Below are 27059 nucleotides of genomic sequence, written 5' to 3'. Positions count from 1 at the left end.
TGTAGCAGCTAGCACCTCAATGCTAACATGGAGCAGCTAGCACCTCAATGCTAAACCTGTAGCAGCTAGCACCTCAATGCTAACATGGAGCAGCTAGCACCTCAATGCTAAACCTGTAGCAGCGAGCACGGACAGCGACCCTGGTACGAGCAAGCAGTGTCTCCAATCCACACTGGACAAGATGACAGGGTTCAGAGCCAAAATGAATCAGTCCATGAGAGACAAATGAACAAAGTCAGTGGATAAATGGTTTTAGTGGACAGTCGACCGTAGGCGGGGCGAGAAGCAGTGCTACAGATAGCACCGTCTGACCCAACTTATGAGCTGATCATCATAAAGACAATTTCAAAAAAATGCATCAGCTTCATCAGGTGGTCTGTTTATTTCATGTCACAGATATTCGAACTATTTTGCACCGTTCAGTTTCCACTTCTCTAGAATGTTATACACAAAACACATTTATTTTAGAACAGGGGTCAGCAACATGGTGTCCGCGGGCACCAGCTAGCCCGCATGGACCATGTGAGGTGCCCTCAGGCCTGTTCTGGAACTCTCGTCACCAATGAGCTCCAATTAAAATCTGATTTACTCGCCAGGCTTCAAACCCACACAGATCAATACAAATGACAGATGTACTCAGAGCCTTAGTAGAGATACATACTGCTGCAAGTTATACATTTATTTCATTGAAACATTGTGACAAATGTATTTTGGCATCACAATTTTGAGATAGTGGTTAGCATGTTCGCCTCACAGCAAGAAGGTCCTGGGTTCAAGCCCTGGGTTGGACACTTGGGTCCTTTCTGTGTTTAGTTTGCATGTTCTCCCCGTGCTGTGTGGGTTTCCTCTGGGTACTCCGGCTTCTGGTTGGAGTCTCTAAATTGCCCATTGGAGTGAATTTGAGTGTGAGTGGTTGTCTGTGTCTGTGTTGCCCTGCGATGGACTGGCACCCTGTCCAGGGTGTACCCCTGCCCCGTGCCCAGTGTCAGCCGGATATAGGCACCGGCAGACACCCGTGACTCTGAAAAACAGGAACAAGTGGGTCTGAAAATGGATGTATGTAGTGATACAAACATGTTACATAGTTTATTATTTAAAGTCGTTAGTCACTAGTAAAATAGTAATATTGAAAATAAAACAATTGCATAAATTAAACGTGAAAATGTAGTGCTTTTTAAAGTGCTTTAAACTATTCACTAGCTTTGAAGCAGCTCACAGTTTCAGAAAGGTTGGTGACCCCTGTTTTAGAAAGTTTACAAAAAATCTGGAAAAGCCTGAATATACTGTAGCTTAGTTAAATTTAAGTTTATGCTTTGTGAACAATGCAATCATAATATTCTGTATTCATATTGCACATTACGTTAGCACTCAGTGATAAAAATAACAACACAATTTTGTTGTTTAAGCTCATTCATTGTTTATATTGATTCAGACATATACAAAAATCTATTTAAATTGGAAAAACATTGCTTCTCGTGTCAAATATTTTTGGGCGATTAATTAATTACAAAGTCTAATTAATGAGATTATTTTTTTTTACCGAGTTCCACGACTAATAAACTTAGTTCTTATATTGACACAAGAGTGCAGTTGCGAAACGTGAGGTTGTGTGAAAAGGTCTGAGATGGAGATGTTACGCATCCCTTAAAGGGTTTAGAAAGATGGAGGAAGTGAGAGGACACAAGGGATGGGCAACTCTATCACAGCTGGGGGCCACAAAAATGTGATTGTATCTGATCCGAGGGCCACATTATCAACATTTATGTCAGCATTATGTCTTTGTCTGTGAGTTTGTTGTTTCAGTTTAAGTTTTTAGTCATTTTGTGTGTTTTTGTTATTTTTGAGTTCTTGTAATTTTGTGTATTTTTATGTAATTTTCAGCATTTATGTTGTGAATTTGTACATTTTTGGGTTCACGTTCAGTTTTTTGTTTTGTTTCTGTATTTCCCTGTCATTTTGTGTAATTTTGTTCACAGTTTGTGTGTCTTTGGACTATTCTGTGATATGTTTTTTTTTTTTTTCCGTAGTCATTCTGTTTGTTGAAGTGGTCGTTGTGTCTGTCGTTGCTGTCATTTTGCATTTCACGAGTCATTTTACGTATTTGTTTTTGTGTAATCTTAATGCAATTTGCTGTCAACTTGTGTGTTTTGGGAGTTATTTTGTTTGTTCCTTCCAACTTCTTGAAACACAATTTTTGGGGATTTGTTTTTGGGGCCACACAAAATTATACCGAGAGCCACAAGTGGCCCCCGGGCCACCAGTTGCCTATGTCTGGCATACGCTAAAAAATGAAATGAGGTAATGATAACATTTGCACTTTGTTGTGAGAATGTTCCTAACTTTCTACTTCCCTACTTCTCACTTTTTCTGTCTCTTCACCCTCCTTCCACCCTCCCTCCACCTCTCCATCACCCCTCTCCAGACTGGGCTTTCACTCTGGGGGGCCCTCAGCTTCCCTCTCGGCTGATCAGGGAGCTTTCAAGGTACCCTGATGGATGCTAATGCCGGACTCTTTCAGATCGTTTTACAGCCGGGGCCTTTGATCTGCCAGCAGGCCTCTCTCCATGGGCTGCCTGTCCTGAGAAAATGTAAATCCCCGCCTTACAGACACCTGTGAAAAAAATACAGCAGAAAAGGGGACAGAGAAAGAAGTTACTATAAAGAAAAAGGCAAGAAAAGATACAGTATTGTGACATTTGGGGGAAAAAAACGAGGGCAAAGTTTAGATTGCAGAAGGGGTGACAAAGAATGAAATGGAAATTGTGCGGAAATAAGTGTGAGTCCCAAGAAAGGGAACAGTACTGAAGAGAAAGGACTGGAGAAACTGAGACATGGCAGCCAACAAAGGAGCAAAAGAGGAATGGGTACCACAACACAGAGACAGAAGGGACATGGATGGAGGTAACAGAGAAAAGCCTCGACAGCAAAGAAGAAGGAAAGTTAATCTAAAACCCAGCATGGAGGACAGGAGGAGAATAGCTGAGAGTAAGAAGGCAAGGTGAAAATAGTGGACAAAAAGTCCGTAAATACAGAGACAGATGGACATTTTGACCCGAGAAGAAAGAAGGAGAAAGACGGAGAGCGAGCGCAGACAGATGCACGAGGCCTGCTGTGCTGATTAAGGGGCGGATGTGTCTGGACAGTTGAAAATTTAGGAAGGAAGAAGTGAAAAAGAAAGAATGGTGATGGGAACTCGTGTGACAGCAGTGAAAGAGGGCTTGGGCTCGCTCACTATCGCCATCAGCAGCAGCAGCAGCAGCAGCAGCAGCAGCAGCAGCAGCAGCGGTGGCATAGCTATGAATAGAGAGGCTGCTGCTGGAGGACAGCTGGGTGCAGCTGATCTCTGGACAGAGTGAGGAAGAGTGCTTGTCTTCCTGCAGCCAGCTGCTGCGTGCAGAGGCCCACAGTGACAGCACAAGGCTCACAATTGATTACCAGGGCCGACAGTTCAACGGGGTGCGTGGATGGAGTGCACTGATGTGGACCACTCTGAAGGTGTGTGAAATCTGCAGCAGTAGCTTAGCACAGCTGCCACACTCTAAAACCCATTAAAAAAGAAAGAAAGTAACCGAAAAGGGAAAAGGGATTTATTTTACAATGATCCTTCCTTGTTTTTTTTTCTTCTTCTGCTCATCCAGTAATAAAGCTTCTTGACATCTCTTTCACAAGACAGCAACAGAGGAAATAACTGTGATGTAAGTGCAAGGCTGCTGTGCACTGTGTGTTATTTAGTTTTAGTCATAGGCTGTGTTTGAAATGTCATACTAAAGTACTACTCATACTAAGCTGAAGTCAAATGAGTATGTAGTGTGTTCACATTAGATACTATGAAACGATTGAGTCTGTGAGAAATACCCGGATGTATGAAATATAAGGAAATGTCTTTAGTATGCACGGTGGGCACACTAGTCATACTCAACCAGAACATAAAACCGTCCTGGGACTGGCTTCAAGCTAAAAATCAAACATCCCCTTTTCAAAATAAAAGCATCTCTTCTTGTCTTCCATTAGTGTTTTCAACCCTTTTGTTAATAGGGCTCTTGCTTTGAAGTTAACCAGAAGCAGCACAATTCCAGGTCTCCAAAAATCTCTGAAATGTTGGTATGAAATGTGTTTTCTGTGAATTTTATGAATCAAATTGACCACGTTTGTCATTTTCTCACTTAAAATGTTTTCAAAAGTGGTAAATCAATAGAGATATTTAGCCTCAGTGTGCTTCAGGTTTTTGTCGTTGTAGGTTCAAAATGCATCTCGGAAAACTTGGAAGTATACTTCAGTGGGTTACCATCCTAATCCTCCTAATCATACTAATAGTATATACAGTAGTAGACAGTATATACTCATTAGGTTTGTAGAGCATAGTACGGAGTGTACCATTTCAAACACAGCCTTATTTCTATTTAAATTTTGTCAACAGGATTATTTCAGTTATAGTCTAGTTTTACTAAATGACATTGAAATTTTAGTCAACTAAATCTGTGAACGATGAAATCAACTAAAATATAAAGAATATAAGTTTATTCTGTTTTTTTTTTTAAAGATTCAATTACCATTGATCAACCTGATATTGGAATGAGTTATTGTTTGTAAATACACATAGACAGATTTGATGTGATTGATGTGTAAGACCACATGATCACATGAGTTCTGATTGGATTACGTCCCCTTTGTCGAAAGAATACTTTTGTTTTTATTAGTAGATGATAATATGAAGCCCGCTTCATCGACCGTTACGCCACCACCACAGGGCTAAAACCCAGGATCTTTGTGAGATGATGTTTTACAAAATAAATGTTAGCGTTTAGAAGTGTTTCCTTCATATAACTGTTGTAATGTTCATGGAAGAAATGTAGACAAGAATCCACAAAAAGATGAATGCATTGCCATTGCAATTTAAAGTTACGTTTTGTATCAACAATGAAGCTGATGTTCACTTCAAAGGAGAGATGAAAACTTTTGTTGCAACATATTTTATTTAACTTAAAGACACTCAATATGTCAAAAAATATGAATGTCAAAACTTTTTTTCTTCTGGGTCTGAGGAGGTTTTTGAAAATATATTTTTTCCATTTTTTTTTTCCTTTAATTACTCAGTCTCGTTAGTGTCCCTTAAAAAAATTAGTTGACAAAATTATGACAAAACAACACAACAACATGAGGTTACAGTGACGTGCCGTGAGCACAAGGGTTGGGTAGGCAGGGCTTTGCAAATCGAGACCACCAATGTCGACACCAATGACAATTTCATATGTTTCTCCTGGCAAGTGTTAATCTAACAAAATCAAAATTGTAAAACACCATTAAAGAAACTTAAACAATTATTTAATAGCAACCTCCACTAGGGAGCGACCAATATGGATTTTTTAGGGCCGATGCCGATACCGTTTTTTTCCAGCAGCCTTAGCCGATGATCGATGCGGACTGATCAATACTGACTGATGATAACAAATGGTACAAGTCTCAATTTAAAAAAAAGGAACATTTATTGAAATTAAAAAAGGTGAGGTAGAACGACAACAAGTAAAAAGTACTTAACAAATATTAAAAACAGGTGATGTAAAAAATATTTCTGCTCTCTGCAAATAATGCGGATCGGCGAATGCAGCAGCCCGCATCGGCCGATGTCGATACACGTAAAAATATGCAAAAATCATCCAATAATATTGGCCGGCAGATGCATCGGTCTATCACTAGCCTCCATACTCTCCCAACAAGATAGATCTCATGACACGACAGCATATCTGTTGTTTGTGTTGGAAACACAGAAACAAGGAGAAAATGACAAGAACAACTCAGAGCAGTCTCAGTGAGGCACATCCATAAATCCAATCCTACCTTTTGTACCATTCACTGTGGAAAATACCATCAATTTTCTGACCTGTCCTTTGCTGAAGGTCTGGTAGCTCAGGTGTTGGTTTCCCATCTTTTAAAAGCTGTAATTTTTCTTCAAAAGAAAGTTTCTTTATCGTCTCTAGCGCTGTCATCCTGTCTGTAGTGTTATCCCGCTTCTAGCTAGAGAAAGTCAGGCCAGGCTCCATCAATTCACTAATGCACTGTGAACGTACATATAGCATTTAGCATAGCACGGCTACGTCCAAAGGCAGCGTAGCGATTTTCCTTTTTACGTCAATGGTTTTCATATTGGGGAACTGACTGCGCATTCGCAAACACATATAAACACAGGCTATGGGGGCTAAAGGCAGAGCAGTTATGTGCCTTTGGGAGAGGGTGTGGCCTCCTCCTGCCTTACAGCAGAGTGAGACTGTGCAGCATCTCTGTCGTACCAGGAAATAGCGGTGTTTAGTCTTTTGCGCTTTGAAACGCACAAAATTCTGACACTTTCAACATTATAGGTACTCGAGACTATCGGGGGGGAAAAAAATAAATAAATAAAAAATTATATATAATTACATTATAATTAAAACAAATAATCAAAATATCAATTCACCCTTGGGTAGGCGCTGCCTACCCTGCCTACCCTGACTGCACGTCACTACTGTATTTGGAGACCATGCCTTTGCAAATGCATTTCTCTATGCTATCTTTGTTTTTCTTTAGACATTGTAAACGTGTTTGTAGGAGAACTCAGCTCTGAGATCAAATTTAACACTCATTTTGTGATTTTAAAAAGTTAGGGGAAGAGTTTCTACTTCAGGCCGGAGGTCAAAACATCTCTCCTTACAACAATGGTTCTTCTGATCAACACTTTAGTTTCCCACTTCAGTGTCCACACACTTTTTCAAGCTGTCACCCACACACCCCACTGCACCCCCCCACACACCTTCCTGCTGTCCTATCAAAACAGGAATGATGTAATTCTCGTTGCAGCAGCTCCGGATGGAAAGAAAACCAAGCCCAAGGTCCACGGTAGCTGCGGTATCCTCGAGTCTCAGTGTCTGTTCCTTGTCAGTCTGTCTGTCGGTCCATCTTTCTGTTTGTCTGTGTGTCTGATCAACAGACATCCGGCCATCCTGACTTCTCTGTAACTCCCTAAGGCCTGTGTGTCAAGAGGAAGGAAGGAAGGACCTGCGGTCACACAGGAGGGAGGGTTTCTTTGAGAAAAGGAGGGAGGAAGTGTGAAAGGGTGTCTTAGCTGGAGCTGATCCACTCCATTGGAGCCTCTCACTATAGAAAGGCTGTTTGGACAGGGACAAGGCCAAGCACAAGTGTGTGTGTGAGTGTGTGTCGGTGGCAACACACCAAGATCATCACAAAAAGGTAACGCATTGTTGCCTTCTATTTATTGACGGCTCAATTTAAAACATTTCACATAAAATTCCTGAAGGTCAACCATCCAGTAAGGGTCCTTTTACGCTAACACTGCAACCAAAGGCCCTACCTGCACCAGCTGACTGGTGTCCTACAATGGTTGGTATACTGGGTCGGACCCTGACACTGGTCGAGTGTGAAACCACCCCGGATTTGGCCAGTTTGCTTACTTCCTTACACGTCCACATCAATTTCAAGTGAGTCTCTCCTACGAGGATACACATTAGCTTCTACCACCAAAGAGCATGTGGACTAATGTTTCAAAGCTGATAGAGACATTTTTTATCAGTTAAAGACATAATGTAGGCATCACAGATCATTGTATCAAAGATCATTTGCTTGAAAAAAACACTTAAAAGGTTGATCACCCCTGCAAACATTCAGTTTATTGACATTGTTGGAAAACTTTTGAGCGACGAATGCTTAAAAGTGTTATTATTGTATTCTTAATGTAATTTCTTGTGTTTGCCCCCAAAAACGCTGCCAAATGTGGACTAATCCCTTTAAGACTTTTCCCAAAATACGTAACTATTTAGTTAACAATAGTAATATAACCTAACATTACAACGAGAACTATAGTACTGCAATAACTATTCATTTGTGGACAGAAATTTTACGAAATGGTAGAAAGATAAAGGTGAAAAGCATTGTTTTCATTAAATCCATAAATTGGGACCTTTCTTCAAACTTCAAAATATCATTTTCCAGTGATAATATCTACAATATTAACTGACTTATATCTAGTTATGGTCTTGCCTGATGGTCAGTTCTAGTAATTGTACATGACCAGATATTTTTAGGCTATTTTATAAAGTATTGTGTCGTTTAACAATGACATTGTAATAAGACGCTACCACTCTCCCCATGCAACTGGTTTTAGGAAAATCAATGACATCCTTAGTTAATGTGCAGCAGATTCAGGAAGAAAAAAAAGGGGAAAACACAGGCAGCAAAGCAGCATTCTTTCCCTGCTTAAAAAAACACTTCACAATTGTCTCCCAGTTACAGTTAAAACTTGAACCTTAAATCAACACTTCCTGTATTGAGTCATTACTGTTGTGTTTGCTTTATAATGTATCCCACTTTTTTCCTGTGTATTCAACTGATAAGACCTTCTGTTGGAGCTTGAAAAAGGCACACCCTTCTGCTGTTCAGCTACTAAAAATAAGTGGTGAAGTAATGTGAAAAGCAGTACTCTATTTACATTCTGTTAAGTTACAGTCTCTAGCAATGCCTGCAGAGTAAAATGTAGACTCAGTGACTGAGGGGAAACTTCACGGCTTTTCTCCGAGAGCAGCTCAAAGTGAAACCTCAAAGAGTAAGAAGAAGAAATGACAAATCTAAACAGAACAGAACAGATGACAATAATTGACACCAGGGCAACACGCAAGTATAAACAAATATAAAGAAGATATAAACCTCAAATGCAGATAAAAGAGATATTGGAACTGGTTGAACGGAAGGCACTAACTGTAACTGTTTGTGTGTGTGTGTCTTTTCACACTGCAACATCTCATTCCTTCCTAATAGCTGGAGGGAGGTGGAAGGCAGCGATAAGAGCACACTGCAGGGTGGAGGGTGGATATCTCCCTGGCTGAATTTATGAATGATTGAGATCAGAGGGGCACGTGGCCTGGTGTGTGTGAGCTGCTCTGACTCTGCCAGCCATCATGCACCTCCTGACAAGACCAGAGTCCTCGAACCGAGAACACAAAATATAAAAGGAGTGAGACATTTAAAGCTGAGAGGTTTTGAATCTCATTTAACGCTAAATGCTAGGTAACAAAACAAACTCATCAGACAATTGGCTCGAACGTAGAACTGAGTGAAATAAACTGCAATAAAACAAGGATGTGATTTTAAAAAATCATCTTTTTGTTGACAGGAGTATATAAAAAAAATGGGAATTGAATAGAGCTAGAGTGGCTCAATGTTTTGTTTCCAAAGAAACTGTCCAGCTGTGAACAATCATGGGATACATGATGTAAAATTTCTCGTGTGGAAAACTGTAGTTCACACAGTGATCTTAAAAGGTTGATTATCAAAGATTTTGGCTTGACTCAGCCTTTGCACGTCAATCATTGGTGCATTGTTATTGGACTGGATAATTGTAATCACTCATACTAGTACAGTGCCCATTGGAAGTATGTATTCATAGTGGGAGCTTAAGTACAGTTGTCAATTATGGCCAAGGTTGATGTACAAAGAGGTGTACATACTCTGTAGTGTTATAAAGGGGTTTATTTGTGGGTGCAAAGTAATATAGGATCATCTTCGTCATCAAACGTACTCTTCCTCATACATGAGCATCATCATCATCATCATCACTTTGACCCGCTTTAAACTCACATACAGGTAACCTACCAGACGACCCTGTGATGTCACTAACGACCCTGTGATGTCACAGCCGCCAGGTATCACGCACGCACGCACGCACGCACGCACGCACGCACGCACACACACACACACACACACACACACACACACACACACACACACACACACACACACACACACACACACACACACACACAGGGAGGCCACGCCCCCTCCCAAAGGCACGTTGCTCCTCTGCCTCCGTTCCCATTGCGTGTTTTTACGTGTTTGCGCATGCGCAGTCAGGTCCCCAAGATGACAACCATTTACGTCCAAAGGCAGCGTAAAGAGCTGCCTTTGGACGTAATCGCGCTATGCTAAATGCTATATGTAAGTTCACAGTACATGATGCCATGTGACCGCTGCTGCTGTGCCTGTGTTGCGGTCTCACGTAGTACCTCAGGACCTCTTTTGTACATGCGGGTCACTTCAGGGTCACATTCAGTTCAAACTCAATCTGATAGAAGTCGCATTTAATGTGTAACATGAATGTGCACAGATATGAATCAGATTTATCCCAAATAAATCTGAGTTGTGTTTTAAAGTATGTTGTAGAGCAGTGTATATTCACAAAGAATGTATAGTGTGGGAGTGAAATAACCACTCCGAATAGACTTAGGGAACTGACAATGGTTGGAAACTAAACTACAGTAGATCCAAGCTTAAAGAGATCAATCTTCCTGCCAGTCTTCTGATTCTTTTCTAAATCAATAAAAGAAGACTGTCATTATTATCCTTAGCCACTCTATTGTGATAACAATCATGGCAGCCACAATGGTGGCCAGCAACACACAACCAGCTGATGATGAAACCAAGAAATCAACTCCGTGCCCTTCCTTCACTTCTAAATCCCCTGATAAGGAAAGAGAGAGAAGTCAAAATCCCTTGTTTGAATCTTATCTACAGGAAATAGCATTAGCTAAAATTGTACTCTGGGGTTGGGGCTTGAAAGGGACGGCATAGCTGCAGCCATCATTAGGCCGGTCCCCTGACATGCGGCCGGCCTCTGATCCAGTGCCAGTGCAGGGCAGGAAGGCCAAATGAAAGTGAGCAGAGGGAAGTCTGCGACTCTGGGTGGGCTCCACCATTGGGCACTGGTAATAGGCTGGCACACATCAATGTGGTATTTGCGGTATGCAGACTAGGGGTGGGAACCTCTGGGTACCTCACGATACCATACGAGATACGCAGCTCACAATAACGATTATCTCACGATATGACGATACTGCGATTATCGATATATTGGTCAGAAATCAATCTTTGATAATCGATGACATAACAAAAAAAATAAAGATTAAGTGAAAAAATACAATTTTTATTTTATATCTCTGAAAGACAATACATTGAAAAAGTGTCCTATGAACAGTGACACTATTTTAGTGCAACATTTCTGTAAATAAGTGTCAACATACCAATGTAAACGAATAAGTATCTCCAATAGTGCTTTCTGTAAACAACAAATAGGGTCTTTCTTACCAGTGACACCATTATACTGGAATATTCCAGTAAACAATATATTGGTTCTTTCAACAAACAGAAACAAAATTTCTGTGAAGACCTACCTGCACATTTTAGTGAAAAAGCAGAAAATGTTTTGAAAATAATAAAACAAATCTTAAAAAAATTAAAAAAAATAAATAAAAATTAACAAATAAAAAAACAAAAAAGAAAAAAGAAAAATTGATACTTAGCGCGAGCATATTGATAATCGATCGCCCAAAAAAATGTCGCGATTTATCGCCATATCGAGATATCGTCACACTCCTAAGGCAGACCAGTGCTTTGGCCGTTGTTTGGGCATTTCAAATGGGCTTGAGCAGATGACTGAGAACCAAGACCAGCATGCACTGCCTATGTCATCATCTAATCCTGACAATGCCACCTCTTAGTGAACTGATGTTATTGCAATTCACCAGTTAGTTTGATCTAAACCATATTGTTTAGTTTTTCAAGTTCAAGATAATCTCTTTTCTCCTTGAAGTGTGAAACTGTTCAATTTTGCTAAATCACATCTTAGAGTGGGATGATACAATGAGTTCATGATACAATACGATAGACGATAATGGCACAACGTTTTTGGAAAGGAAAAACATAAAGAAATGATTGTCTATCGTATCGTGAACTCGTCGTCCCTAAAAACAAACCATAAAAATCTGAATTGTAGTAGATTGTCTGAACTTTTAAAACTATCTTCCCCTCCAACCCCAATGATACCACTCCGATCAATCTGTAACCGATTGAGATTGGCTGATCAGATTGATGATAAAAGCTGATTACACACGGGCTGATTGTTACAAAAACATAGCCAACATCACAAAAGCTGTTTCATATGCACGGCTAAATAAAAAATATTGATAGTATTGATCAAAAAATATCGATAGTATCGGATTAGCATTGAATGATACCAGTGTAAAAAGATTGATCTTTTAGTTTAGTTTTCTCTCCTGTGTGCACTGACTGCTGTGGTTTCAATAAACAGTGACTTGTCTGTTTGTCTGTCAGCTGCTCGAGTTTAAGTTGTGTAAAAGGCTGTAAGGTAACAGTGGTAATACTACAAATGCATACAAGCATATGTAAAATCATGCGGAACAAAGCCCCGAGATACAGAAATGGAGAGAGGAGATTTGTAGTCCAGGTTGATAAGAGTGTTCATCTTCACTATCACAGAGCTCAAGTAAAAAAACAAAAAAAAAAAAAACATTTGAAATTCATTTCAAAATCATAAAAACTAGCAACATAAATAAAGCCTGCATTACAGTTTTCCACAATAAGTAATCTGTGAACGTAGTGAATATTGTAAATTATTTCCTAAAGTTTATAGCATTAAAATGCTTTAAATCACTGTTTTACCACCAACATGTGGTTCCATCGTTGTTATGAGAAGTTAGACAACTGATTTTGAGAGGAAGTTCGACTTTACCGTGCTGGAGGTTCCACTCCAAGTAGCGACCTCCGATCGATAAACCCAGAGTTCAGAGTTGCATCGAATGCTGGTGGGCGGGGCTTAAGAGTCTGTTTCTAGACATGCGCGCGCGTTATCACAACATCCTGTTTTGGTCGGCTTTTTTCGGTGAGGAACTGTTTCAGCCAAAAACCAAAAATGCACCTTTGGGCCATTGTTGGTGGCCTGAACTTCGGTGCATCACTAGTGCTCAGCGATGCGGATAAAACAGCATTCAAGGTTTGTGGATTTGACACTGGGTCAGTCTGCCCCAGGGCAGCTGTGGCTACATTGTACCTTACCACCACCGGTATGACTGATGTGAGGGAATAGTGTGAATGAATAATAGTTTCTGTATGTGCTTTGTCTCCACAAAAAAAGCACTATATAAACCCAAGCCATTATTATTATTATTATTATTATTTGGGTTGAAAACAGAAGTTATATTTTCAGTTTGCCAGGTTTCATGTCATGACGTACATGCTATAGCACCTTAGTATATAAAACACACACACACACACACACACACACACACACACACACACACACACACACGCACACACGCACACACACACACACACACACACACACACACACACACACACACACACACACACACACACACACACACACACACACTATTTCAGTAGAGTCGGAGGTGTGCAGTGTTGGGATATAACTGAGACAGTAACAGACGTGAGAGTATATTATATTGTAGCTCTGTCTTATCCTGAATAACATCCCCAGGCCTGAGTTGAGAGGAAGGGCAGGAGTCTCCTCAATGTCAGTGGTAATGCAAAAGGTAAAAGCTCCCTGAGGCACAGACATATGGAAAACAACAAATGTAGGTCCATCCAAAGTGAGATAAAATTATAGCTATAGAGGTGTGAGGGCTCACTGACTTTAAACAGTTATTTAGCTTTAGCCTTCTTAAAGCACTGGATGTAGTCTTTTAATTACATTGAATTCAAATAGACCTATGTCATATTGAATTAAATTACATTAAATTCATCTTCATTTATATAGCACCAATTACAACAAAAAGCCATCTCAGAGATCATCAGAAAATATAGAGCTATGATGAAAAATACCATTTATTGTAGCTTGCTGGACTGCACTCATGTGTGTTGAGTTTTTAGTTTTTATTAAAAATACTGAATATTTGTCACGCTATAAATGAAACAGCTAACAACTAATTCACCAACTCACACTATTGTAAATAACAAAGCACAGGCTGTTTTAAGTTTTGAATATAACTGTCTGCCAAAGCTGTAAACCTTGGGTATAAAATGTAGTCATTATAATTTATAAGAAATAGTACTAGCAAAAAAAAAAAAAGAAGCTAATTCTTTTATTTATGGTGTGATTTATTATTTGTGAGATGCCCTAAAAAACTGATAGTTTTTTTTGTTGCCTAAATTAAACATAAAAATACACACATAACACAAAATGTGTTATTTACCTATGTCAATAAGTATGAAGCTATATAAATAATTATTATTCAAAGTAAACAATACAAACAACAGAAAGCCAGTGAGAAGAAACAAGCCATACAGCCATTAAGGAAAGCCAAAGATGACAGGATAGAACAAGGGAACAAGGTTCTGGGAATCCACACAATAACTTTTGACAAACGATCAATGTAAGACCTATTTTTAAAGGGACAGCTGAGAGAGTACGGTGGCTTATGGGGGACAAAAAAACCAAAACCATGGGGTCTGCTGGTGCCATCTCCCATCCATTTATCTTTCATTGTAATTAATAGGGATGTCCCAATACAACTTTTTTTATTTCTGAGATGATACCGATATTGCAGCCTTGCGTATCGGCCAATATCGATATTCCTAAATTATGATGTTACTCAAACAGAGAACAATAGTCAGCAGCAATAGGTATGAGAAAAACTGACCCATTTATTATTAAAACAATTGGTTACATACATTTTAACCTTCAACATAATATATACAGTATTCTACAATTGTATAAAATGAATAAAAAATGAATTGCAAAAAAAAAAAAAAAACAAAAAAGGAAATTTGTATCCAATATCCGATATTCGTTTTCAGGCTGATATTGAACCGATATCCGATATCAATATCGGATCGGGACACCCCTATTAATTAAAAAACATTACTCAAAGTGAAAATCAAACAGCCCCAAAGATCATACCATTATTCTCTGCACAAGCAAACAAACAATCAATCAAACATACAAACAATAAATATTTATTATCCTACCTGAGACATTTCATAATTGAGTCTCCCACCGGATCGTTCACAGACAGGATCATAATCCTAGAGAAACAAAACATTTGAGAATGAAAGATGTTAGAAAATTTATTTTATTATGATGAAAATAATTTTGAAAATTACTTAATTAGTTTGTGTTGCCAGGTATGATTTCTGCTACACTGGTCATTCAAAATGATTTATGTGAATATTTTCCAGTCTCCCTTGAAATAATGCATTTTTACTGTTGAGATGCATTTTCTTCTTTTGAAAGTAATCTTATATAAAAGGTGGAAGGTAAAATGCTTGGTTAATACCTTGCTTTAATATTTTTATTTAGACCTTATCACTCAGCACTATAACTAGGATGAGTAGATTTTCCCCCACAAAGCAGCCAATTGAAATAGTGCTAAGTCTCTTTACTATCAGGTGGAATGCCTTGCTTTCTCCATAGAAGTCATCTTAAGTATGCAACCCCATGAGGCATTTGAGGCCTTTCAGTAGGTCACAGAGGTAACTTCACTTCCAAAAGTTAATACTCCACCCCTTCTCTGTGAAATCCTGCACCGTTTTGTGTACCAGTAGGACAAGGTTGATTTCACTTCGGGGGAAACATAACGACACGGTGGAGGAACGAAGGAATGACGAGACAAGAAAGGAAAAACAATCCTACAGTTGGTGAAATGTGAAGTTGAGAAAACACATGAAAACAAAGTAGGTGAAAAGAAGAGATTTGAATCAGATCCTTAGACCTTCAGATGTCAGGAGAAGAGATCCGGTGTGAGGCCTTCAGGTCTTAAAATGAAATATCTTCCATAATTTTGTCCCATCTTTGAAACCTGATCTAAGTATATTCGTCTCATACTGTCTAATGAACCAATTTCAAACAACAACTCAGGAAGTCAAAACCAGTACATGCCTTGCCCTGTAACTCCCACTAGTTTGCAATATGTATTTCATTGGCATGGAACAAAGATTGTTGGCAGATAGTCAATGATCAATTGCTTTGGTCTAGTTAAAGCAGCTAAAGATGATAGTAAATCAATAAATAGATTTAAAAAATCTAAGATAATTTCCTGGGTTGAAATTGGCGCTCGAAAGTTGTTTTCATTTCCACTGTAAAAACTCTGTAATTGAGATTGTCGGAAAAGTTTCACGTATTGCATTGTGGGATGTGAAGTCCCGTAGAAGTGTTTTTACTTCCTTCCTTTTACTGTGATTTCTTGTGTTTCTTCACAACACAGTGATTTACTCAACACAAATGTTCTTCTCGTTCGTTCCCGGTATTCTCCCACGATATCTCCTCAACCTGCAGGAGATTTTATTTATTCCGGATTCAGATCTTTCCGTGTACGCCACAAAATAAACATCCTCCATTGTTTGTTTTGCCGCATCTTTAGGTTCATGAAAAAACCAGAAATGTGTTGGGAAGTCACTTTGGCCGAGTTTTTGGAAACAAACACAAGAAATCACACTAAGAATGAAGTAAAATGTCAGTGTCAATAAGATAGTGTTTACAGTGGAGATCAAAGCAATTTAAATCTTTTTTCTCAAGCAAATCATCTTTGATTTATTGATCTATGAAGCCTACACTGCTGCTTTAAGGTTTTCCTTTGACTCTACACCTTTATGTTTGTCCACTTTACTCTCCATTGCTATGATTGTTGGTGCTGATGGTGCAAAGGTGGAAAGTGTATAGGAGTTCGTGTCCTAAGGTGTCAGCAGCTGCTGTGACAGGTCACACTGGGAGCAACCGTGTGTTTCAAAGGACTGGGAATCTCCCTTTCTGCATTGTATCTTAATGCAACACTCATTAGCTTTTCTTTTGCAGCCGTTATTTACTGACGCACCAGATAAAAACAGGTGTATGTTATCAAAGTATCAGAAAGTTACTCTGTTGTTTGATAATCCGTGTCTGTATATGTGTGTGTGTGTGTTACACAATGTGAACAACTAATGCAGGTGGGTGAAAACAAAGAGACAAGAGTGCAGGTAGGATCCCAGACCTATTCTTGTTCCCTAATCTTTCCATTCTGACACAGGCTTTGATTTGTGAGTCAGTCCAAAGCTTGAGTAAACAGCCCATTCCAACGCCACCCAAGTAAAGACTTAGTAACTTTCAGTCAAGTCTTTGGTCTTCTTCACATTTGTTCAAGGTGGTTCACCTATCTTTTCAAACGCAGTGCAGTGGGGGAAAAAAACCCCAGATGATTGGCATTTCTCAATGTCCTCTCTATTACTCTTTATTCGGCCCCTGTTAAGAACTTCATCTCTCTATTTTCCATTTTCCAGCATGACTAGGCAGATGTTCCTGACAAAGGTCAGAACACAGACTAACTTAGAAATGCCTGAAAACACACATTCACACAGTGTCGACAGAGATGTTTCAGATAATGAAACGCAGAGGTGGGATAGAGAGGACATAATAGATTACAGAGAAGAAAAGACGGACAAGAGAAGACGAGAAAAAGGGGCAAAGTGTAAGAGTTGCATTCACATAAAAGAACAAAGGCACAAATTCCTTTCCTGCCTTTCAAGTTAGTTACATTCACTGGAAGAGAAAGACAGTGTCTATAATTTGAACTTCTGCTGGACTCACTGAAATCACTGTGTTCAACTTTGGTTGGTGATAATAATGATAATAAGAAGCACACAGATCGAATACCTAAAAACCAATGAGTGATGTACTGGAAATGCAAATCAGTGAAGCGCTCAGTGACATAAACACTTAAAGCGGATATATGGAGTTTCTGAGAAATCTATGTTTATGTAAAATTCTTTTGAAATGCAAAAAAATACCTAACTAGTCTTTTACTATGGTCTACTGCCGGTGGTCATTCATATACATTAATGTGGTTAAGTCCCTCCTTCGTCCTATAGACAACTATTCAAATGGAAACGATCGCCGACTGCGCACAGCCAACAGGCTTTGACTTCCTGTTTTTGAGACTGTCAATCAAAGTGAATGTGGAACTGTGCACGGAAACAAGGCCACGCGTCATAACAGCAAACATGTAAATATGATTTTGGTTCTTACCTGACCCATAGACCTATATCAATGCGACCTTGTTATGTTCCGCGATGCGCGTGCAGAAAAGTAGAGGCGTGGCTTCTGATAGACTGGTAGAGGCAGTGGGAGGAAGTGAGGCTGTTTAGGGCGGGACATCGAGACGTTTCTCAGAAACTCCGGATATCAGCTTTAATGTTGATCTTCAAGCTCTGCTGGCCCTGTTCTCTCTTTCTAGTGTTTGCATGTTCTCCCTGAGCGTGCTTGGGTTTATTCCTAATTCCTTCCACAGTCCAAACACATGCATGTTTTGTTTTTTTGGACTCTCTAACGTAGTGGTTCTTAACCTAGGTTCAATCGCACTCCAGGCGTTTGTTGAGTCAGTCTCAGAGGGTTTGGCAGTGGTCAAGACCAGGGTTGGGGTCAACTATAATTGCAATTGTGGAATTGATAATAAATTACAGCAATGGTGTAATTATAAATGTAAATGTACATAAAATTGTAATTGAGTTTAGATAATTCACTTTGTAATTGTAATTACCATTAAAATTCCATAAAAAATTATAATTTAAAAGCAAAACTGGGGAACCATGTTACAGTTCTATGTACAGTTCTACACATCAAGTTATTCATCAATTATTAAGATGTGTTTCATATCAAGCTTTCCCACATTTTACCATTAAAAAAAAAAAAAAAGAAATCGAGGGGTATACTGACAAAAAAAGCTCAGACGCCCACACCAAAAATATTAAGACCAATATTTTCAATGATTAGGTAGGTTAAAAAGGTAACCAATAGATAGGAAAGAAATTAAATGATAGATATTTGTTTTTAGTGTATTTTACAGCTGATTTAGGACTTGTTATTATAAGAGATGCTGAAAAAAAGCTAACACAAGAGGAATGTTAACTTTTATTTGGCTATTTATCAGTAATTGTGATTAATTATAATCAAACTTCAGTAATTGAGAACGTAATTGTAATTGACTTAGACAATAAAAACAATTGTAATTTATTTGTATTTATTTGTACACAAACTACATTTCCATGATCAACTAGTTTATTAGATGATAAATTACAATAACGATGTTATTTTCAATTTTAAATATGAATTTATAAAAGTTCAAAATAAGATCAAAAGTGCTTTGAACAAAGTACAAAATGGGCCCAGTCTCTAACATCAGTGTTTCTACATAAAATAGTTACCTATGTTTTAAAAAATCTGATTTCATCTTTCCAATAACAAAGGGTTCAGTGAATGCAGTGAAGAAGATTGCAGGGTTCCGCTCCTCCAATGAGGTGAATAACCACTGCTCTAAAGTGTGTCTGACAATGATTGTCTATTGTGTGTGTTAGCCTTGTCATAGACTGCTGTCCTGTGGTATGTGTGCTATGCATTGCACTCATAGTCAGCTAGGATAGGAACAAGTAACCCTCATTACCCTGCACAAAAAAGGCAAGTAGTTAAGATAAATCATGAAATGCTGGCCCTGGGAAAGAACAAAACATAACGCATTACTGTAAAGTTATACCAACTAGGTTCTTCATGCTTTTTAGTCGTTTTTCCAAAAAGGGAAAAACGACTAAAAAGTTGACGACAAATCAAAAGGAATAAAAATGGATATGGATGGAAAAAGAATCATGCTTTGTGACCCAAAGTTTGAGGGAATCCTTGCCACCCGCAGTCTAAACTTTGCACAGGGATCAAATGCTGACAGCTCATCTTTCTAACCTTTGTGACCCCTTCCCTCTGCAGAGTGACACCACCAAAGAGAGGAAATGACACACATATGGAGGTGAAAGGTCGATTCAGGCGATGAATTTCAAATGCAAGTGAACAAGATGGATGACGACGGTTGTAGAAGAAGTGACATGTATAGACTAGTCGAAGAATTTCAAGTTGTCTTGTTAAGGGAAGGGAAACGAAGCACGGAGCAATAAAAAGAAGAAAGACTTGCAATTGATAGGGTTTTCTTTTTGTTCTTAGTGTTAACTGTTAAGTCCACTTCGGTGGTCTGTCTGTGAGAATACACATCTGGCAACGTGTGAGAGGTTGCCAGGTTTGAAAAAAGTTGTCTAAACAGCAACTTCCTTTGGGTGCTTTTAGACCTAAAGATTTCAAACAACATTTTGAACTTCAACAATAAGGCCACCTACTGTACACATTAGAATTATATTGATTATGAGTATGACTGTGACTTCCCTGCACACAGGTACATGAGTATGCAAATGGGCAGAGATATTGTGGATTAGATTGACTTCATACAGCCCTGAGGTCTAACTTCACAACATATTAACATCTCACTTAACTGTGGTGGTGTTATTAAAGAGATTCTCCACTGTTTTTCTTTTACACGTTTAGCCTAAAATCTTTTAAATGTACTTTAGAAGATCTGTGCTTAAGAAAACACCTTAATTACGCACCATATTAATTTTTTTCTTTCAAAGCTGTGGTTTGTGGTCTGTGATTCGCCATCCGCCATCATGAATTTCCGGGAAGCATCACAAGTTGATGACGTGTAGTTGTACTTGAGCTTCTATCTTTGCAAAGAAGCCCCACTGAGTTTACTTTGTTTAAATTAGTAACCAGAAGAACAAACAAACAACATGTGTCAAATAGTTCTTTACCAGCTGCAAAAAAGCAGCCAACCAGGGAAGAACCTAGATGCTCTTTTCTGTTCTGCTTCAACCTCTAATGTGGATACAAGAATCTGAATCCTTCATCAAAAACAACATCTTCAGTTATTTTACCAACAATATTACAGCCAGGACAAAAGGATAGTCTGTCAGGCTGACAGTGTTGAATTTCTAATTTTAAAGGTTTAACAAGATTTAGGGCCTCCGATCTTCTGTGATAGCAGAAAACAGACGTAAAAAAACAGAATCCATATTCTGAAATGTAAAACTTTCTTTATTTAAAATCAGGCCCCAACATGACACGGGACAATATCGCTCATTTACACTTAATTTTCACTGGAAAATAGGTGACTGAAAGTCTAGAAAGTGCTACACGTAACAGATCAAGTAGGTTTTATCTAAAGTGTATATTTAATGTGTTGTGAGTTACAAGGAGCTCAGGTTATTAAGACCGCATTCAAATCTTGAAAAAAGACAAGTTGAAGTATTAGCTGAACTGGTGATTGCTTTACTTTGTGACAAATCACGGCAGAAGTACAGTATCTACGTGCAGTCAGGGTAGGCAAGGTAGGCAGTGCCTACCCAAGGGTGAATTGATATTTTGATTATTTGTTTTAATTATAATTATAAATTATTGCTTTTTCAATTTCCTACAGTACCTATAAGTTTGAAAGTGTCAGCATTTTGTGCTTTTTAGTGCCCAAATCGCTAAACATCGCTATTTCCTAACCACTGTAAGGCAGGAGGAGGCCACACCCCTTCTGAAAGGCATGTTGCTGCTCTGACTCTGTTCCCATAGCATGTTTTTATGTTTGCGCATGTGCAGTCAGTTCCCCAAGATGAAAACCATTTACATAAAAAGGCAGCTCTCTACACCTATGCTAAATACTATACTTACGTTCACAGTGCATTAGTGAATTGATGTCACGTGACCGCTGCTGCTACGTTCTCTAGCTAAAAGCGGGATAACACTACAGTCAGGATGACAGCGCTAGAGACAATAAACAAACTTTTTTTTGAGGAAAAATGACAGCTTTTACAAGATGGAAGACCAACACCTGAGCTATCAGACCTTCAGCAAAGGTAAGGTCAGAAAATTGTTTGTATTTTCTACAGCGAATGGTACAAAAGGAAGGATTAGCTTTGTGGATGCTCCTCACTGAGGCTGTTCAGAGTTGTTGTTGTTGACATTTTCTCCGTGTTTCTGTGTTTCCAACACAAACAACGGATGTGCTGCCGTGTCATGAGATATATCTTGTTGGGAGAGTATGGAGGCTGTATTAAATAATTGTTTATGTTTCTTTAATGGTGTTTTACGACGTTGATTTTGTTAGATGGCTAAATACTTGTTCATGTGGATCTTGTTGGGTTTTTTCTTTCTTATTATGAATTTATATTTTGATAAGCGCATTGAGATGACTTTGTTGTAAATTGCGCTATACAAATAAAGTTATATTCCTCAGCCACCCATTCAATTGGCATTGAATGGGTGGCATCTGAAGCATAAAAATGTAAATCGAATAACTTTAGTTGACTTTATATATATATATATATATATATATATATATATATATATAACATTATATATATATATATATATATATATATATATATATATATATATATATATTTTAACATTATTATTATTATTATTATTATTGCTGGCTTGTTTCTTTGTTTTTTGTTTCGCGCACCGACTACCAAGTCAAATTCCTTGTGCTGTCCTAAAAACTGTACTTGGCCAATAAAACATTTCTGATTCTGATTCTGATTTATGAACTCTATTAACATGTTTGGTTTGATTTGAGGAAGTTTAATAGCTAGTAAAATCATCTAAAGATGAAACAAAATGGAAATGTGTAAACCCTGAAATAGAATTTGGGAAATTTTGAACAGAAAAAAAAGCCCTACATTTTTTTTTCACAGCTTGTACAAGTTAAAAAAGTTGCACATTTTCCACAATTTATATCAGTTTCATGAAATGCAACTAGGGACTGACAAAAACTTTGCTATATAGATCAGGCAGAGTAAATGTTAGAATTAGGCGTTATACCGATCTGATGGCTATATCTCTTCGGCCGATATTTCGCGTTTTATGCAATTAAGTGACGGCTGTAATGTCTTAAATCGCCAATCCGATCAATGATATCATTGTCGTGATGAAACTTTGTGTAGATGCTCCCATTGCATTGTTTTCTCTATCTCATTTACACTGAAGAGTGGTTTGCTTTACGTGACATGGCTTTATTTCACTCACATTTGTGCACAAAGGTGAAAAGCTATGAGCAAACGGCAAAAATGTCTCTCGGTTGGAGCGAAGCGGCTGAACAATGGACTTCTTCTCCAGTCTACTGGCTCTGAAAGCGTCTCCGTGCGTGTGTATATGCGCCCACCTCCGTAGTGCACCTGTAAATACGGACTATAAGCAAGCTGTTAACAGTCAGGAAATACGTCTTTGCTCCGCTAATGCTAATGGAGGTTTCACGTTGTTCCAGTGTGGTCTGCCTCCACAGCTTCATCTCTAACCGCAGTCACTGAGTATGACAAGGGACTCTGGTTAAACTCAACAGCTGCAACGTTTATATTGCCAATCACTAAAAACAGCAGACAGCTTATAATCGATCTGCTCTATTCACACACGCTCCCTCACTCCTTACACTGGTCGAGCGACGAGCGCATTCATTCGCAGTTAAAGGGCCACACACCCACGCACAACAAATGTTATGTTGAGGTCATGCGTGGAAATTATTCAACTCTTCCACTCCCTCACAGTCACAAGGCTGCGTTTAGGTCCAGAAACATGGTACCGTTAGATTTTCCATGAATCTGTATCAGGAAGTACCAAAGGAATTCGGTCGGTACCTAAAAAAAACCAACCTGAATTCATATGATCAGATCGGTGATCGTTTTTTTAAACTCACTGATCGGTGAACGGCTAAAAAATCCTGATCGTGTAAAACCTAGGTAGAATCACAGATATGTTTTTAAACTATACAACCAATGTCTTTAAATCTATTGTAGCGGGTTCAATAGGTATTGTCTGTGGGTAAACATGACAAGAACACAACGTATGTTCAGTTTACCCAGACCTACAAAAAACAAATGAAGAAATACATTTGATGGCATGATTTTACCCATGAAACACTTTTATATGCACACTAGGGACAAAACAACTCTACTGCACCAAAGCATGCCTGATGTTCCTCTGTCTTTGTCTCTCTCCCCTCCCCTCTTTCTAACATGCTGAATAACCAGAAGTGGGACTAGGGGCCACATTCTTGCCCCCTCCAAAATCAACCGCCACCACAGCAGCACAAGGTTTTGTGCTGGTTTCACCAGTGGCTCCTAAAGAACGCTCAAAAGGGTCACATGCACAATGCACTTTGTGATATCCAGGAGGTAACCTCCAATGAGGAAATTGCTGTTGTCACCAGGAAGCAGGCTGAGGAAGAGGTTGAACATGAAGTTAATACACAAAGTTTACTGTAGGTTTCCACTATAGAGTTCACCATCACAAAAACTAAACAAAAACAGAACATGTACAGAATAAATATAGAAAAAGTAATATAATTATAGTAATGATGACAGTGTTGATCAATAAATTAAACATCATTTGCTCGAAAAAAAATGTAAAATTTCCACTAGAAAGTTTGTATTGATCTCCACTGTAGAGAGAGAGAGTGGAAAATTAACAAATAAAGTGTCAGTCTTGCTGCCACACCAGTGAGATGACTGGAAATGACAAAAACTACAGAAATAATAATTTTCAGGAGCCCCTAAATCAGTGTTTTTCAGCCTTGGGTTCGGGACCCTAGGTGGGGTCGTCTGAAATTTCTGAAAAAATCTAAATGCATTTTTGAATGTTTTTTATTATTATTATTATTATTCTTTTTTTTTATTATTAAAATGATAATCTTAAACAACTGTATTTTTATATTTTGACTTTGTGAAATTAAAATCTAACTCAACTAAAATGCAGTAAAAAATAAATAAATATCTGAGCTCAAACATGATCAAAAAGTTATTCTTCAAAAAAAAACGTTTTTGGGGTCGTCAGAAATTCATGATATAAAAATGGGATCATGATCCAAAAAAGGTTGAGAACCACTGCACTAAATACTGTTTCTTTCCACATGTTTACAAAATGTGATTCTTAAATGTGTATTATCACTCGTTCATTCCATCATTATGCTCTATATTAGTTTTTAATAGTTTTCTAAGCAAAATGTTGCAGTTGGACAAAAGCGGGTACTTGGATTCTGAAATAAGAGAAATGGGGTACCAAAAAAGTTTGAGAAACACTGCTGTAGACAGATGCATACAAGTGTTTTTACTTCATTCATATGCGATTTCTTGCTTTGCCTCAAAAACTCTGTCAAAGTGACTTCCCAACACATTTCTGGTGTTTTCACAGACTAAAAGTTGTGGCAAAACAATGGCTGATGATTATTTTGGGGCTTACAAGGAAAGATCCGAATCTGGCTGAAATGTATTGTCTTGTGGAATGAGATGATATCACGAGTCCTCCTTGTCTTGTAGTTTTTTTTCCCCCCATCTCATTATTCTGAATACATCACGTTTGGGGAACGCTCCGGATTGGTCGACGCACCGCGATATGCCCCAAAAGTTCAACACTCCCGACTCCAGCGTCGGCCATGTTGGAGGCGTTGGACACACGTCAAAAGCATCCGCCGTGCGAAAAGCTTCAAAACGCGCCGCACAGGAGGCGCGGACGCACAGCAAGACCTCTGACGCTTCTTAGAATATATATACAGTATTGTGAATGTACACCTGTCGCTTTTGACACTTTCAACACGTTTGGTGTGAATGTGCCATGAAGCAAAAAAACGCCCCCCGTCTATGGGACTCCACATCCCACAATGCAAATTTGCGAAACTTTCCCAACAATGTCAATAAGACGGTGTTAACAGTGGAAATGAAAACAAACTTTCAAGCAGCAATTACAGCTTTTTGCATCTTTCTTTTGAGCAAACGATCCAGGATTTATTCATCTATGAGGCGTTTATCTGATAAAAATCTATGTGTCCGAAAGTTTTAAATGAAGTGCTTTATTTGACCTAAACCCATCCAACAAGCGCTCATCTACAATGTATCTTTACACACAAGCATCCACACACATGGATATGACCAACAGTGGTGAACAGCTGCATGAGCTGGTCTGGAGTGAGACCAGCCACCTCTTAGCCACAAAGGGCTGCTTGTGCCCTTGGCTTGCTACAAACATAAAACACAAGAGATAAGACCAGACACTGTTTGCCAGGACCCACAGACCTCCCCAAACAGGAACTGCAAGTGCAAGTGTTTGACACACACACCTTCATATGCACACACAATGCAGGACAGTGTACACGTGAATGTGAGTCTTTAACCTCTTCAATGCACTGTATCCTGTACATAGGACTGATCTGATAGTCCACATCTGCTGATTCTTTATTCAGAACCACTTAACCAATAGAATTATAAGACAACATATAATACTTGCTGCACACAATATTACATGGTATTCCAATATTCACTAACAACCAACTGTTGCCGATTTAGTTTATGGTGTCACATTGGACCACTCTTTCATGAACTGGCATTTTTTGGTCTAAAAAGTCTAAACCAGCAGTAAAAGGCAATATAAGTTACAAACAGATTTTGGTCGCTTGTTTAAGATCAGTGAATTACAACCACTGTCAAATACCAGGTAGAACCAGTGGGTGAGCCCTGTAGCTGTTCCCACTCAATGTTCTTGAAGGCAAAATACGGCTTTTAGGGTCGCTTCCATCTTGCAAATTTGACGTCATTTAAAGCCACAGTCTGTGCAGTAGAGTCTGGTGGGAGGAGTCCTGGTAACACGTCCCGCCCATTTAGCATACTGCCCTGATGACTTACGCAAGCCCAGCTACGCAAAGAACATAAGTATCTTTCCCGCTGGAAATTCTACCCAACGGCTTGTTCCAATCATAGAGGTTAGTACAAAACCACAATATATTTCAACTCAAATATGTAGTTAAAGAGCTGCTAGTCACAAAGGGAGCTACGCAAGATCCGCGGTTGTCAATCATCCTCATATACAGTATGACGTAAAATCCCATTTTTCAACCTCATTTAATACAAACTTCCCAGAAAAATGATCACTTGAACACAATGTAGGGTGATAATAAGTAATGATCACAGCAGAGTTTAGGTTTGGAAAAAAAATACGTGACAAGTATTTTAACTTTACAGTTTGACCCACATCACATCTGTTATCATTGAGGAGGTGGGGTTTATGACCTATACTGCAGCCAGTCAGCAGGGGGAGCTCTAAAAATAAAAGCTTCACTCCACTGGGGAGCTTGTTCCATCCATTCTTTTTACAGTCTATGGGTAAAACAGGTAATCAGATGGGCTGTGAAAAACTTTCAAATGTTTCTAAGTTTGATCAAACAAGTGTTAGGAAAATTAGGACTGCTAACACATATTTTCACCACTGTTTATTAGTTTATTAGTTTGTTTCTGTTCCGCAGGATTATGTCAAAAGTACTTAACTGATTTTGACAAAATCTTAACCATAGATATACCTTCTTACGCCATGGAAGATTCCATTACATTTT

At 38.7% G+C, this 27059-nt stretch overlaps 1 protein-coding gene across 1 annotated transcript in view; it reads right to left on the bottom strand.

The window, feature by feature from the left end:
• The window catches only part of ccnd2a (cyclin D2, a), a 194406-nt gene that overhangs the window by 57864 nt on the left and 109483 nt on the right, over nt 1-27059 (bottom strand). Inside the window, exon 2 of the mRNA XM_028449094.1 lies at nt 14824-14880. Coding sequence (XP_028304895.1) covers nt 14824-14832 — 9 coding nt within the window. The 5' untranslated portion in view covers nt 14833-14880. The remainder of the gene's footprint in view (nt 1-14823; nt 14881-27059) is intronic.

This window comes from Gouania willdenowi, chromosome 6 (genome assembly GCF_900634775.1).
Source record: "Gouania willdenowi chromosome 6, fGouWil2.1, whole genome shotgun sequence".
NCBI lineage: Eukaryota > Metazoa > Chordata > Actinopteri > Blenniiformes > Gobiesocidae > Gouania > Gouania willdenowi.
The sequence above is the reverse complement of the archived record's forward strand: the minus strand, read 5'-3'. Positions and strand labels throughout refer to the sequence as shown.